Below are 14,813 nucleotides of genomic sequence, written 5' to 3' on the forward strand. Positions count from 1 at the left end.
AAGCTACATTAAATAAATATGTAAAATTATTTTGCCGTCTGCCTAAAAACCAAGCATTCTACAGTTTCATTAACCTTTTTAACAATAATTATGTAAATTTCATCAAATACTATTCATAAATTGGGATTTTAAACGGAAAACTACACGGTAACACTAAAGTTCGTATACGAATTTTAACATGCAAATGAAGACTATAATCAGCTCGTGTATGCGCTTCGTCACGGTCTTATAGCTGCTATCCGGAACACAACAAATATGAGATTACACTTAAACCGTTTTAGCTTCACGGTGCACTAGGCCTGGGGTTCAGAAAAAAGAAATCATCTCATAAAAAAAAGATTAAATTTGTATGAAAACATCCGTTACAATGCTGAAAAGTACCGTTATTGTTTGGTTTTATTAACCTGTCAATTACATACTGATTACACGGTCGATGCACACAGTATATTAATCTTCTGTAGATTTTCGGTAAGTTCCGTGAGATGTACGTTGTACGATGGAATTTAATTTAATTTGTATCCATAAACTAAGTGAACTCAGCGTTATAGCGCAATAGGGTAAGGCACGAGTTTATAATCTAACTGCCACACGTGTTTTAAGTTCGAGACCGCGTTGGTCCATGTTTTTTTTTCTAATTAATACTTTCAGCATTATTGATGCTATATATGATTATTTTATATTGTCCGTTTTGTTTTATTATGTTTTACTTAATTTTGTTATTCTATAATCATTTAAATAACATGTTTTAAGAATTCATGTTAAAAAATTAGAACGGATTAAAATCAATAAATGTCTTTTCAATGCCGTAAAACACACTACAAATTTGTTCCATTAAAATATACTGCAAAAATAAAGAAAGAGTATTAGTGGCAACAGTAAGGATCGAACCACAGACCTCTCAATTATCAGGCATTCTCTTAACCGACTGTCCTATTGTGAATTAACGAAAACCTTCACATTAAGCTGGTGTGACTTTCAATCCATGACTAATATACTCCACATTAATTCTCGTAAACTACACGGACCAAACCGAAGTGGGATCGAATATTTAAATGAGTCCTGTAATGTATTCAGAATTGACAGGTCAATAAAATCAGACTATAAATTAGGACTGCTACTAATAGTCATGTTTGTTGATTTGATATTGATGTACAGATGATCTGACAGGCGGAGTTTCTCATGCAAACTGAAATTGTACTTCCAATTTCGCCACAATGAGGATGCACCCTTTTTATGCTTATAAAAACTCATTTTTTGGTTGTCTGGACACCAAAGTAAGATCTGGGGTCGAAACCCCAAATTTGTTAATGAAATGTCGCTATTTCTGTTTTTATGAAATTTTATTTAATGTAGCTTTAAAGGATATTAAACGCTTTATGACAAAGAGAAAATAGCTAATTCATCGATTTTTACATGTAGCATTGTTAATTGACACGGGTTTTAAGTTCCTTAATATGCATTTATTAAATATGTATCTATACATTGTTATGTTGCAAATAAGAGATACAAGAATACATTGGTTTATTAAAACAATTTGTGAAACTTAACACCAATTTCTATGTGTAGTTTCAGCGTGACGGTAGAAATCGATGAACTAAACAGTCAAGCTAATCAGTGGGGCATGATGGTTGTTTGCTATAAATTACATGTTGACTACATTATATTACAGTAAAACATATATGTGTATATGTAATTTCAACTATAAAGATAAACAAATAGAGAGTCTGTACGTATGATATGGTTTAACTTCTTGTGTATCTTATTTGTGGATTTAACTAACAAAGGTATGTGCAGTTCTACAAGCAGTTTTTTTGTTTTGTTTTAAAAACGATATAATAGATAGGATTCGGAAACTAGATCTAACATCAACGCAGGTTTAACCTCGTCATGCACGCTAACCAGAAAGGGAGGGAAGTAATTAGATTGTTTACATTATATAATGTACTGGAAAACAGTACTTACAGTAGCTCTAGTACATGTAGTACATAGTATATATGATGTAAATATCAAAACACCATCAAAGGTGAAAAGTTGAATGGCATGTTATATAGTTATGCGAAATGTTCAATATACATATATATACAGTATATGTTCGATATTATATTCAATATTAGTAATATCAGGAAGTGAACACCTTATTTACAACTATTAATAAACGTTTCATCACTTATTTCGTTTTCTCCTCGTCATTTTATTTTCGTTTATTGTTTATACATATACATTTAATGTTAGAGTATTAAAAAAATATCCTATCCTAAACTTAAATCTCAGGTCAATAAATTTTAGGTGTAAAACATGACAGAAAGTTCTATAGATATCCAAAGGTTGACGTTGGTAGGTATAGGTGTAATGGTATCCTTCCTGATGGTTAACTTTTTATTTGGAATGACTGTTGATGTAACATGGATGACAAAGACAACATCTCAGAATTCTGAAGAAGACAACGTTAACAACAAAGTGCTCACTATTCAAATACCAAGGTACGGGGGTGATTCAGCAGAAAATACGATATATTACCACGTGAGTGAAGACTTACGTTTTAATATCGTAAACACAAGTAACATTAAAGATAAGGAACGTTATATGTTAGATCAAACATTATCAGAAAAACAATGCGACATACAAATCCCATCACAGAAATTTGACTGTTTCCCTGAGAAGTCTGTTACTGAAGAGGGTTGTTTAGATAGGGGATGTTGTTGGCAAAAAGATTTAAGCAGACGATTACCCATACAGTCAATGAACGAAAATGACACACAATCACCTGTAGACGTACCATACTGCTTCTATCCCAGAAACTTTCCTGGATATTCTGTGGATGAAAGAACAGATACACCACTAGGATTTAGTATGAAACTTACAGGGAAACCTCCGACATATTATCCTAAAGGTGTTACACAACTGGCTGTAGACGTTAGTTATGAGACGGATCAAAGGTTACATGTCAAGGTAAATTTATTTATTTATTTTGTTATTTATTGAAACTAAATACATTGTATTTATTTATATATTTATTTATTTATAAGCATGCATATCTCTGTAAATAAATTAATTCAGGAAGTTTAATCACATATCTTATTAAGAATATGTTCGGACTTTTTTGTCTCAGATATTCAAGGAGCTATTTATATTTTTCAGCTCCAACAGCATAGCACTGTAACAATATATTGTTTCCCATATACATGTATTCTCAAACCACGATCAATACAGGTGTTTGTTATCCTTTTTCTGTATTTATAAAATGAGCCGCGTCACGACAAAACCAACATAATGTGTTTGCGACCAGCATGGATCCAGACCAGCCTGCGCATCCGCGCAGTCTGATCAGGATCCATGCTGTTCGCTTAAGACCCAATAACAAGTAAAAAAAATTGATAGCGAACAGCATGGATCCTGATCAGACTGCGCGGACGCGCAGGCTGGTCTGGATCCATGCTGGTCGCAAACCCATTATGTTGGTTTTGTCGTGACGCGGCTCGGCTCAAATATTGTTGCTCAACATTTCATGTAGTTATTACATGTCATCAGATATCAAGTGACTTCCCTCAGTAAGTGAACCTGTTTTATATGTCCATATCTTTATTCACATCGCCTTCTTTATTCATCCATTTTATTGAAACGTTTTATGAGAGATCATTTATGCTTTTAAGGTGCATAAACCTATAAAAAGCTGATAAAGTTGTATTTTGTGAAAGTACAAGTTTAAACACATAAGTACTTGTTTCACAGGAACTTAAAATGTCAAATTTATATCTGTTAATGTTTATTTTTCTGCCGTAAATAAACAGAGAAAATGAATTGTTCTTGTTCCCATGTCGGGCAATCGAAAGGACAACAAAAATGCAATTTGCATACATAAAATTGTTATGTAATTGTTGAAGAATAACAGTTTTATCATTTCTATCGAAGGTTTATGATCCCAATAACAAACGTTATGAAGTTCCCATAAGAGTTCCCCGACCTGACAAAAAAGCAACTGCTCCCAGCTATGTAGTAAATGTAAGTGAGACAGGAACACCTTTTTGGCTTAGTGTCACTAGACGATCTGATAACACTGTCATGTAAGTAATATACTAGAAGCATGTTTCAGCTTCCTAAACTCTAAAACTTATAACAGTTCTCACTACATTATATTCACTCTGTACAAGGATCGAGGGTTCGAATCCTAGGCTGGTCACCACCATGCTTCATCATGATCACAGTTCTATTGCAAACGAGGAAGCGGAATTGAACGCTGTAAATGCCAATTTCTTGAAAAGCATGTTTAAGGTTTAAAAAGTCAACTTATTAATATATTACACAAAACTATTGTAATTTGCCTGATTTTAAAGTTTATTATAGAAACAGCTAATATTAGGTACTAGTAAATCAAGATTTGGTCTACTGGTCTACAAATAGAGAATGACAGACCATATGAATTCGCGCTTTGTATTTTCACTTGGCACTACTAGTATTTTCTTAGCTGTAATGATTTTTTCTTTACAGATTTTCAACAAAAGGAGCGGCACCATTGATTTTTACAGATCAATTTCTTCAACTATCATCTCTACTTCCCTCATCATATATTTATGGTATTGGTGAACATAGAAATAATCTCATGTTGAATGTAAACTGGACTAGGAAAACACTGTGGAACAGGGACCAGTATCCAATTGTTCGTATATAAAAGCAAACTTTTATAAATCCCTTTTTAGCTCACTTGTCACAAAGTGACAGGGTGAGCTTTTGTGATCGCTTTTTGTCCGGCGTCCGTCCGGCGTCCGTAAACTTTTACTTTAAATGACATCTCCTCATAAACCACTAAGCCAATTTCATCCAAACTTCACAGGAATGTTCCTTTGGTGGTCACCTTTGAAAATTGTTCAAAGAATTTAATTCCAAGCAGAACTCTGGTTGCCATGGCAACCAAAAGAAAAAACTTAAAATATCTTCTTCTAAAAAACCCAAAGAGCTAGAGCTTAGATTTTTGGCATGAAACATCTTCTGGTGAGTGTCTACCAAGTTTGTTCAAATAAAAGCCCTTGGGTCAAAATTGGCCCCGCCCCAGGGGGTCATTGATTTTCCCTATATGCATATATAGTAAAAACTTAAAAAAACTTCTTTTAAAAAACCAAAAGACCTAGAGCTAAGATATTTAGCATGAAACATCTTCTAATGGATGTCTACCAAGTTTGTTCAAATAAAAGCCCTGGGTCAAAATTGGCCCCCGCCCCAGGGGGTCATTGATTTTCCCTATATACATATAGTAAAAACTTTTAAAAAATCTTCTTTTAAAGAACCAAAAGAGCTAGAGCTAAGATATTTAGCATGAAACATCTTCTAATGGATGTCTACCAAGATTGTTCAAATAAAAGCCCTGGGGTCAAAGTTGGCCCCACCCCAGGGGTCATTGATTTTCCATTTATAGATATAGTAAAAACTAAAAAAAAACTTCTTTTAAAGAACCAAAAGAGCTAGAGCTAAGATATTTAGCATGAAACATCTTCTAATGGATGTCTACCAAGATTGTTCAAATAAAAGCCCTGGGGTCAAAGTTGGCCCCACCCCAGGGGGTCATTGATTTTCCATTTATACATATAGTAAAAACTTCTTTTAAAGAACCCAAAGAGCTAGAGCTAAGTTATTTAGCATGAAACATCTTCTAATGGGTTTCTACCAAGTTTGTTCAAATAAAAGCTCTGGGGTCAAAATTTGCCCGGCCCTAGGGGTCATTGATTTTTCTAAATTTCCTTATATGTGTATAGGAAAAACTTAAAAAATCTTCTTTGGAAAAAACTAAATAGCTAGAGTTTAGATATTAAGCATGAAACATCTTCTAGTGATTGTCTACAAAGTTTGTTCAAATAAAAGCCCTGGGGTCAAAATTGGCCCTACCCCGGAGGTCATTCATTTTCCCTATATGTGTAAAACCTTAGCAAAAATTGAAAATTCTTCTTTGAAAAAACTCAAATAGCAAGAGTTTAGATATTAAACACGAAGCATCTTCTAGTGAGTGTCTTCAAAGTTTGTTCAAATAAAAGCCCTGGAGTCAAAATTGGCCCGCCTCGGGGGACATTGATTTTCCTTATATGAGTATAGCAAAAACTTAAAAATCTTCTTTTAAAAAACTCCAATAGCTAGAGTTTAGATATTAAGCATGAAACATTTTCTAGTAAGTGTCTACAAAGATTGTTCAAATAAAAGCCCTGGGGTCAAAACTGGCCCTGCCCCAGCTGTGTCATTGTTTTTAACTATATGTGTAAAGAAAAAACTTTAAAAAATCTTCTTTTAAAAATCCCAACGAGCTAGACCTTAGATGTTTAGCATGAAACATCTTCTAATGGTTGTCTTCAAAGTTTGTTCAAATAAAAGCCCCGGGCTTTAAACTAGCCCTGGTCCGGGGGCCTATGTACAGGTGAGCGACTTCAGGGCCATCATGGCCCTCTTGTTTTAATGAATGATGGTTATAAACAATATTCTACGTTTTATTGTAAAGTTTAAGTGTGTGTTGTAAAATACTACTTTACCTTCATTTATTTATAGTAACATTATGTTATAAAAGTTAATATGTTGAAATTAGAGAAGTTTTAGTTTATCAAGGTCATTGCAGTTTCACGTGATAGTGTATCATAAAAGCGTTCGTGTAAGGTTACAATTATGTATCTATAAAAAGAAAAAAAGTACAGGAAATTTGTAGACTTCATTACGATAAAGGCCAGATGTATATGCATTTAAAACGCCCTTCGGGGCCGATTCAAACTTTACGCTTAGTTCATCCTTTATTATGAAGACATGAGTTTAAACCTTAAATGCATTTAATTTTAATCCTTTTAACATTCGTACATGCATGTACATAATGTAGCAATTCTATTGTTAGGAAAATAGGAACATGTATGGATCACATCCTTACTATCTAGTCATGGAAGAAAGTGGAAAAGCAAATGGTTTCTTTCTGTTGAACAGTAATGGAATGGGTGAGATCATTTGTAATGATGCTTTGACGGTTTCTATCATTAAAAAGAAAACGCATTATTATATATGTCCGAGTTACTTCAATACACTGCCTTAATCGTTGACAGTTTGTTGTGCAGTTACACATGCAGAAGCACGAGGGTGCATTTAAAGCCCGTGCCCCGAGATATTAAGCACGTGCACCAACGGTGCGTGGTCATGAGAGTCTATCCATTAATTCGTGTTTTCTTCTGCGTAAATGTATACATGCGTGCGCAGTTTTTATGCAAGAATATTGTATCAAGTTTGCTGTCACAACCATTTTTGAGTGTTCTTACATATCTGAATGAATTTTACTCGTTACATAAAGTCAAAGATTTTGATGTTTGTAATGTATTTGTGTGTTGTTCTTTTTAGATGTGATACTGCAGCCATATCCTGCTGTAACATGGAGAACTATCGGTGGTATACTAGATTTCTATGTTATTGTTGGTGATAGGCCTGCTGATGTCGTCAAAGATTATACAAATATAGTGGGTCGCACTTTCATGCCGCCATATTGGAGTCTCGGATTTCATATTTGTAAATTTGGATACAAGTCTGTGAATGACACGATGATGGTTGTTAACAGAGTAGAAAGCGGAGATTACACTCATGTAAGACTAGATAATGTTAGGACTTTATAGAGCATTATCCGTTACTAGTACTATTACCATACTTGTATAACTGATTCTATACTATTACCATATTATATACTCTTATATGACTAGATATCTTCTGTGATTAGAGGTATATATCGTTTATATAAAACAATCTGTACGCAAATGTATGTCATTTGTGCTGTGTGGAACGATATTAATGTTTCATATAACACTATTTTAACCATTTGTATAAAACAGGATACACAGTGGAACGACATTGATTATGCTGTGGGACAGCTGGATTTTACTACAGATGTAGAAAGATTTGGTGACCAAAGAGCCATGATAGATGAACTCCATAACCGAGGGATGAAATATATAATAATTACGGTATGTTTAAGCTTTAACAAATGTGGTAGGAATAGAATATAAAACTGACAACGTTTTGTATCTTGAGGAAATAAAAAGTTTTTTCTCTTCACTTCCTTTCTTAGTCTTATAATAATGTGCGACTGTAATGTATTATTATTAACACGTGTACAACCGTTGTCATATTATCCATAGGACTTCATTGCAACACGCCCGCGATACCAATTGTTTTCATATTTTAACTTAAAAAGACAACTTTAAAGCAAAAAGAAAGATAAAAAAAAAACAAGATATATAAATAAATAGGATCTTTAAATCTAATCAATTTGTAAAAAGCAAATCAAACGTTGACGTTTTACTCCAATATTAGATTTAAATGATTTAGAGACACATTTGAAGCAGTGTTCCAAAAATACGTAAGGTGACTTTTGTGATTAATAATTGATGTCAATTTACACATATTGCGTTTATAAAAAGGTTAAAAGTAAAATCATTTATATAATAGGATCCCGGTATTAGCTATACCCAACCAAGAGGAGCTTATCGTCCGTACGACCTTGGAGTTGAGATGGACATTTTCATAAAGAATGAATTGAACAAGCTTTTCGTTGGTCGGGTGAGTATTAATTTTATTATGATATAATCTTTGTAATATCTTCTTCCAATTAAAGCTTCCGTTGCGTTTAAGCAGTTACTTTTGATTTAATATGGCGATCTTACATAACGTTTTTATTCACCAAGAACTAACAACGTAACTTTTTTGTTAAAGTTATTGCCAGTTATTTCCTCTTTCAGATGTTAACAAGTATGAATGGAGACTTATAGTTTTGCAAATGTTTTCGATGCCAAACGACCAAAACTATTTGAACGTAACTTAAAATATAAACTTTATATATGTACAACATAAGTCAAGAATGAATGTCTTTTACGATTTCTAGTTATGGCCAGGACCCACGGTGTTTCCTGACTGGAGCAATGAGAAATCCCAGCTATACTGGGCAACTGTGATTGGAGAATTTTGGAAATACATAGCTATTGATGGTTTGTGGATTGTAAGTATATTTAATTTACTTGTATCGCTGCATTTATAGTCAGATTGATACTGATTACGTTGTTAAAGTATGAAGTATAGCTGATGTTACTGCAATAATTCGTCAGTTATGTTTTCTTAAAAATCCTTACTATTCAGACTCAACTTTTAAGGAAAACTGTCGAGGAAATTAGTCTAATCATTGTTCATTGCAAAAGTTCTACATATTCTATGTCTTCATTGCAAGTAACGGCTTAACATATATGTTTTGTTTTGTTCAGGATATGGATGAACTTGGAACATTTGCTGATGGTTCTATAAATGGTTGTGATACCAGCTCAGAATTAAATTCACCACCATACTTACCTGGTAAATATAGCGATTTAACGATTGTAACTGACTTGTTAGAAAGACACATATGCCATGATACCCTTTTAAAAATGTAATTAATCATGTATTTCCTCAGTACATCTTTATAACAATTTATCATCACAAGTCATACTCGTCGCAATGCCTGCAAATAGAATAGTAGTTTCAATACTAAAACTCTTTATATGTTTTATTTAATTAGCATGTTTCATTTTCATTTATGAATTCCACTGTAAATCGTGACACATGTATTTATAGCGACAAATTTGTCCCTCCAGCAAGGCATAACTATCTACAACATTAATCTTTCATAATTTGAATATGCATGATGGAAAACTATAGCAAATATCAAGTAAGTCGCTTAAACTATTCAGTAACGCTTATTCTTACCATAATAGCATGTAATGGCTGTTTAATATACATTTTTTGTTGTATTCATGTTATTATTTGTTAATATTAGCACCATTGCATGAATTTACTGAATTATATTACAGGTTGACTTAATGGTATTTTATGAACTAAGTTTAATAAAGAATAATCACTGTGTGTTGGTGCTTTGCATGTAACATAACAACCAAGTTTTTAATATTTGCTTTTTATTGGTCAAAAAGATTTGTACATTTTGTTTACAATTTACCGAGGCTAGCCGTCAAGGTATGAATATTTTGTAGCCAGGTATTTTGTCATACGAATTGTAACCGTTTCATATATATCTCTTTTATATAATTTCTAGTATGCAAACATGTAGTTTTATTATATACATGACGTTCAAAATATGTGGTGAAAATAAAAAGCATTTACCTTAAGGAGACCCTTCGTCATCTCAAGGTCAACTTATCTCAGTTTCAAAGTCATAATATGAGTCAATGGACTGGCTAAACATAGCTACTTTTTCATATGTACAAATCAAATCAGGTTACAATTTTTACCAAAGTTTACAGAGGACTGCTAATATAAAAAAAATATGAAGTTACAAATTAACTGCACAGTAAAAAACAATGATGCAGCCAATCTAAAAAAAAATAAAAAACTCATCTATTATATATTAAGTAGATTATGATTAAATACTGCGCTATAGATTAAATTTCTTAAATTAACCATCAATATCATTTCCAAGGAGTTAATGCAATATCAGTCAGTTTCAGTAGGATCTTAACTCCTATAATATTTAGGAACCTAAAAATAAATATCTTATGAGCCGCGCCACTGAAACACCACCTAATGACGTTTGCGACCAGCATGGATCCAGATCAGCCTGCGCATCCGTACAGTCTCTGATCATGATCCATGCTGTTCGCTATTAGTTTCTCTTCTTGTTATAGGGTTTGTAAGCGAACAGTATGGATCCTGATCAGACTGCGCGGATGCGCAGGCTGGTCTTGATCCATGCTGGTCGCAAACGCGGCTCATATTTCTTTTATTCAGTTATTCTCACGTTCAATGTGGCCGGTATACCGATGGTTGGAGCTGACATTTGCGGTTTCCAGCATGATACAACTTACGAACTGTGTTTGAGATGGTATCAACTCGGAGCATTCTATCCGTTTTCCCGTACTCACAGTGATAGAATAACGGTATATCATATAACATGTTTCATAAACAAGCAGTTGCGCGATATTTAAGCACAAACATATAACATAAAAACTGAAACGACAATTAAACTTTGTATTCCTCCTTTCATGCTAAATATATTATTAGTTATAAAGATTCTTGACAGGTTATATGGCCCTATATAAACGGTTGTTTGTATATATAACCCGAGCCACAAGTCGAGGGTTATATTGCAAACAACCGTTTATATTCGGCCATATAACCTGACAGCAATCTTTATGACGATTTTGCAATACTGCAAACTTCCTTTTTCAGAGAAAAAAGTGAGATTTCTTTATAAATTGACAGCATGCAGACGTGTTTATAAAACTATATATAAACGTCACGATTATCCAATGAAAAAGGACGTTACAAACGTGCAGTATTATAAGTACATATATATCCAATAATATTGTGAACTGGTAAAAATGGCCAGTTCTTTTTTTAAATCCATGAGTGATTATAATACAAGGCTGTGCTACAAATTTATTGGAATATCTTAAAGAATTGAATCTGAATATTTTGTTCATGTTCCAGAATTTCTTATATAATTAAATTCGAATTTTTGACCATGCCCGTATCATTTAAGTATATTACTTAGCTTACGAGAGAACTACGTTTTGACACTAACTGTACAAATACTCGTACATGTGTAATACCATAAGGTATACATAAAATTCATTCTACCAGCTTTAGTCAGAAAAAACAACAAAATGTTAATTATGTTTTCCAACTCTGAAAGATAATTTATTTCAAATGAGAAATCTTAAGCGATTGTTCGAGAACACATCAGTAGGTAACTCATATGTCATTTAGCATTTACCTCATTTTGAGAATTTCAATCTATTCGGCAATTTGTATTTTATAGATATACCAGGATCCGGGTGCGTTTGATGAATTTTTTGCTGTGAGTGTAAGGGAAGTTTATAGGACAAGATATGCCTTACTGCCTTATTTATATACATTGTTTTATGAAAGCCACACATCAGGGACACCAGTTGCCAGGGCAATGTTTTATGAGTAAGATTAAAAATTTAGTCACTCACCGAATGTGTATTCTAAAGCAGGGTTAATTGCAGTGTCTTTTTAAAAGAAACAACCTGTGTAAAGTTGCTTAAAGAAAAGTATTAATCATCTTATTTTTAAACTATGTATTTGAAGAGAACGTAACACAATAACTAATGATATATTTTATTCAAACAATATAATATAATTATTGTCAACGTTTACATTATTCATATAACCTTAAAGATCCTGTATTTTGTAATTAAGGATGTAAAAAACACTCAAGTCAATTTTTTTCTATATGTATATAATTATTCTTCTAAAACAATTTCCAAACATCCAAAAATATGAAAAAATATTCATTTGCGCATTGTATATTTATGATATAAAACCATAAAAATATTGAGTTACAGGATCTTTAAAAGTTAGAGTTAATAATCTAGAATTGATTGATTATGTTTTCAGGTTTCCACAAAATAAAGAGACATATCAGATTGACTATCAGTTTATGTGGGGATCTGCACTTCTCATTGCTCCTGTTCTCATAAATGTATCTATTTTATCCTACACTTTATTACTCTTACTGACCTATATATTATATCAATCAATCATATTATTTTATAACCTTTCTTATACTTTGGTAAAATATAAGGTACTTAATAAATTATTGTTGAAGATTTGTTTATGGTTTAAAGCAACTAACTATGCATTTTATTTATCCATGCAGTTATTTTGATTGCAAAGAACAGCATTTGAAATGATTCCTTTTCCTGTAACATCTCTAACAAGTCTGAAAAAGTGGTCTCTTGTGCTTCATTCGACATTTGGTTTTCTACAGAATTAATGTTAAATGATAATATACGTCGTGTATTTTATATTCCAGGATCAAACGGTGGAAAACGTTTTTTAATTCTTGCCCATGGAACAGTGCTATGGTACAATTTTACTACTTGCTGGTGAAACGAATACTTGGTCAATAAAAGTTCGACATTGCCGGCACCATTCTAACTTTTAATCTCCTTTACAGGCTGAACTGTTATACTCCGCTACAGGAACCGCAATTACCACACTAGAAGTTATTTAATATTTCAATAAGCTAAACTAACGAATTAGATAGTTGAAAATGATCAGAACTAAAACATAAATTGCAACAAAATAACAGAAACCATTATGCAGTACTGTCTTTTTTGCAATAAACACCATTCTTTAAAAATAAAAGCAGTTGTCTAGAAACAAGTCAAATTTCATTGATGTGCGGGCTAGTTTAGTTTTATATTTTGGTGGCAATGCTATTCAAATCTGGTTAAAGAAGATTAAGAGTTAAGATTTGATAACATGAACAGATGAAAGTATGAGCTATTTCAAAACGTAATGTATGATTTAGTTAACTTTTTAAGTAACGGTTAATATTGCAGCCGAAAGAATGACTTCTCTCTCTTGGTATCAATGGGAACCAATGGTACAGCGTTCGGCTCTCTGTTTTGGGATGATGGAATAACACAAGGTACACACTGAAAATTTCTATTACGATAAAATTACTGTCAGTACCATTATCAAACATTGACATTTTTATTGATGTCCAGCTATTTTAATAAGACATCTCGACAACGTGATAATCTGCAAATAACAATCAATGAAAACATTAAATGCCTATATCAATAAAACTAACTAATAGTACATTATATGATTTATCTTCTTTTAATTTGATTTGTATACCACTCGTTCAATGTTTTATTGGTAACTTAAGATATACAATATTGTCCATTCATTTTACAGCATCTCTAGAACAGGAAACATATAACCTGGTAGATTTTGCTCTGACAGAGGTATACTTTTAAAGTTTATTCAAAGCATATTCAAAGCATATTTAAAGTATATTTAAAGCATATTCTCAGGCGCACTTTAATTTCTTTAGTAATTAAATACGGTTATCCAGAACGTTTGCTAAATTACATTTAGTATTTATTATGTTGGTGTTTAAGGAAACCATCACTGAAAAATAACAAGTTTCCAGTGATAGCCATTATATTTAAATAATTGTAATGATCTTTTTACAACGAGGAATAATTTGTGTAATGTTTAAAATATTCTCACAAAAATGTTGTACGTTGAGACGTTACAATGTATTCATATGTCTCTGTACATATAACCTGTCACGACAATAATATTTCAGGGGAATTTGCTGCAGTCAAAAGTGCATGCGGCAAGATATGTGGACCAACTGCTTAAAAATGTTACAGTATATGGAGTAAACAAGACTCCGTTTAACGTATCAGTGGACGGGGTCCCACAGGCGTTTACATACAATGTAGACAATAAGGCAAGTTATAATCCCTCATTATATTGAGTCTGTAATCATAATTGCCTCGTGCATTTTAATTGTATTGAAATAATAATAAACATTTGTGCTTTTGAAATTAAATAAAATTTGTATTTGACACTCGCTGAAATTCAAAATATTTTGATATTTATATAAATGCAAATTTTAGTAGGACATAAACGTGAATATTGTTGTTTGCTTTATGCAGTATAGAATGGTTTGCTTAATGTACGCAGACCAGTATGTAAATCAGATTCCGTTTTTAATTGCAGGTTTTTGTGATCTCCGAGTTAAAACCAAAGGTCAGCTTGTCAAAGGAATTCATTATGAAATGGGAATATAAACCATAAAACTTTGTGCTTAATACTTCATTGATGAAATCCTCAATTATCTACAAATATATACTTGACTTTTGTCTTTTTGATAATGTCGTACATGTGGATGCAGGAAAAACTTGCCATAAGTGAATAAAGTACGTACAGTGTATAGTAAACATAAATTGTGATAGTAATGGAACGGAATATAAAGCCCAACTTTTGTTTCCAAATGCAATTGTATA

General features: G+C 32.5%; 1 protein-coding gene across 1 annotated transcript; it reads left to right on the plus strand.

Annotated features, from left to right (window-relative positions):
* The first annotated feature begins 1,628 nt into the window (after nucleotides 1-1,628).
* Nucleotides 1,629-13,449, plus strand: LOC132740115 (lysosomal alpha-glucosidase-like). The gene is made up of 15 exons (XM_060727968.1): nucleotides 1,629-1,784; nucleotides 2,287-2,949; nucleotides 3,910-4,061; nucleotides 4,486-4,654; nucleotides 6,857-6,953; nucleotides 7,348-7,586; nucleotides 7,830-7,961; nucleotides 8,446-8,556; nucleotides 8,879-8,992; nucleotides 9,252-9,362; nucleotides 9,834-9,845; nucleotides 10,674-10,913; nucleotides 11,798-11,949; nucleotides 12,400-12,664; nucleotides 13,345-13,449. Exons 2-15 carry the CDS (start codon nucleotides 2,296-2,298, stop codon nucleotides 13,447-13,449), a joined length of 2,553 nt encoding a protein of 850 aa, XP_060583951.1. The 5' UTR covers nucleotides 1,629-1,784; nucleotides 2,287-2,295.
* The last annotated feature ends 1,364 nt before the right edge of the window (nucleotides 13,450-14,813 follow it).

This window comes from Ruditapes philippinarum, unplaced genomic scaffold (genome assembly GCF_026571515.1).
Source record: "Ruditapes philippinarum isolate M1 unplaced genomic scaffold, ASM2657151v2 ctg1445_1_1_1_1, whole genome shotgun sequence".
Lineage (NCBI taxonomy): Eukaryota > Metazoa > Mollusca > Bivalvia > Venerida > Veneridae > Ruditapes > Ruditapes philippinarum.

Bases quoted from the DNA above. Each gene is read 5' to 3' on its own strand.
- LOC132740115 (XM_060727968.1), top strand. From the start codon at position 2,296: ATGACAGAAAGTTCTATAGATATCCAAAGGTTGACGTTGGTAGGTATA. The intron at 2,950-3,909 runs GTAAATTTATTT...TTTCTATCGAAG, and splicing joins ATCAAAGGTTACATGTCAAG to GTTTATGATCCCAATAACAA. The intron at 11,950-12,399 runs GTAAGATTAAAA...TTATGTTTTCAG, and splicing joins GCCAGGGCAATGTTTTATGA to GTTTCCACAAAATAAAGAGA.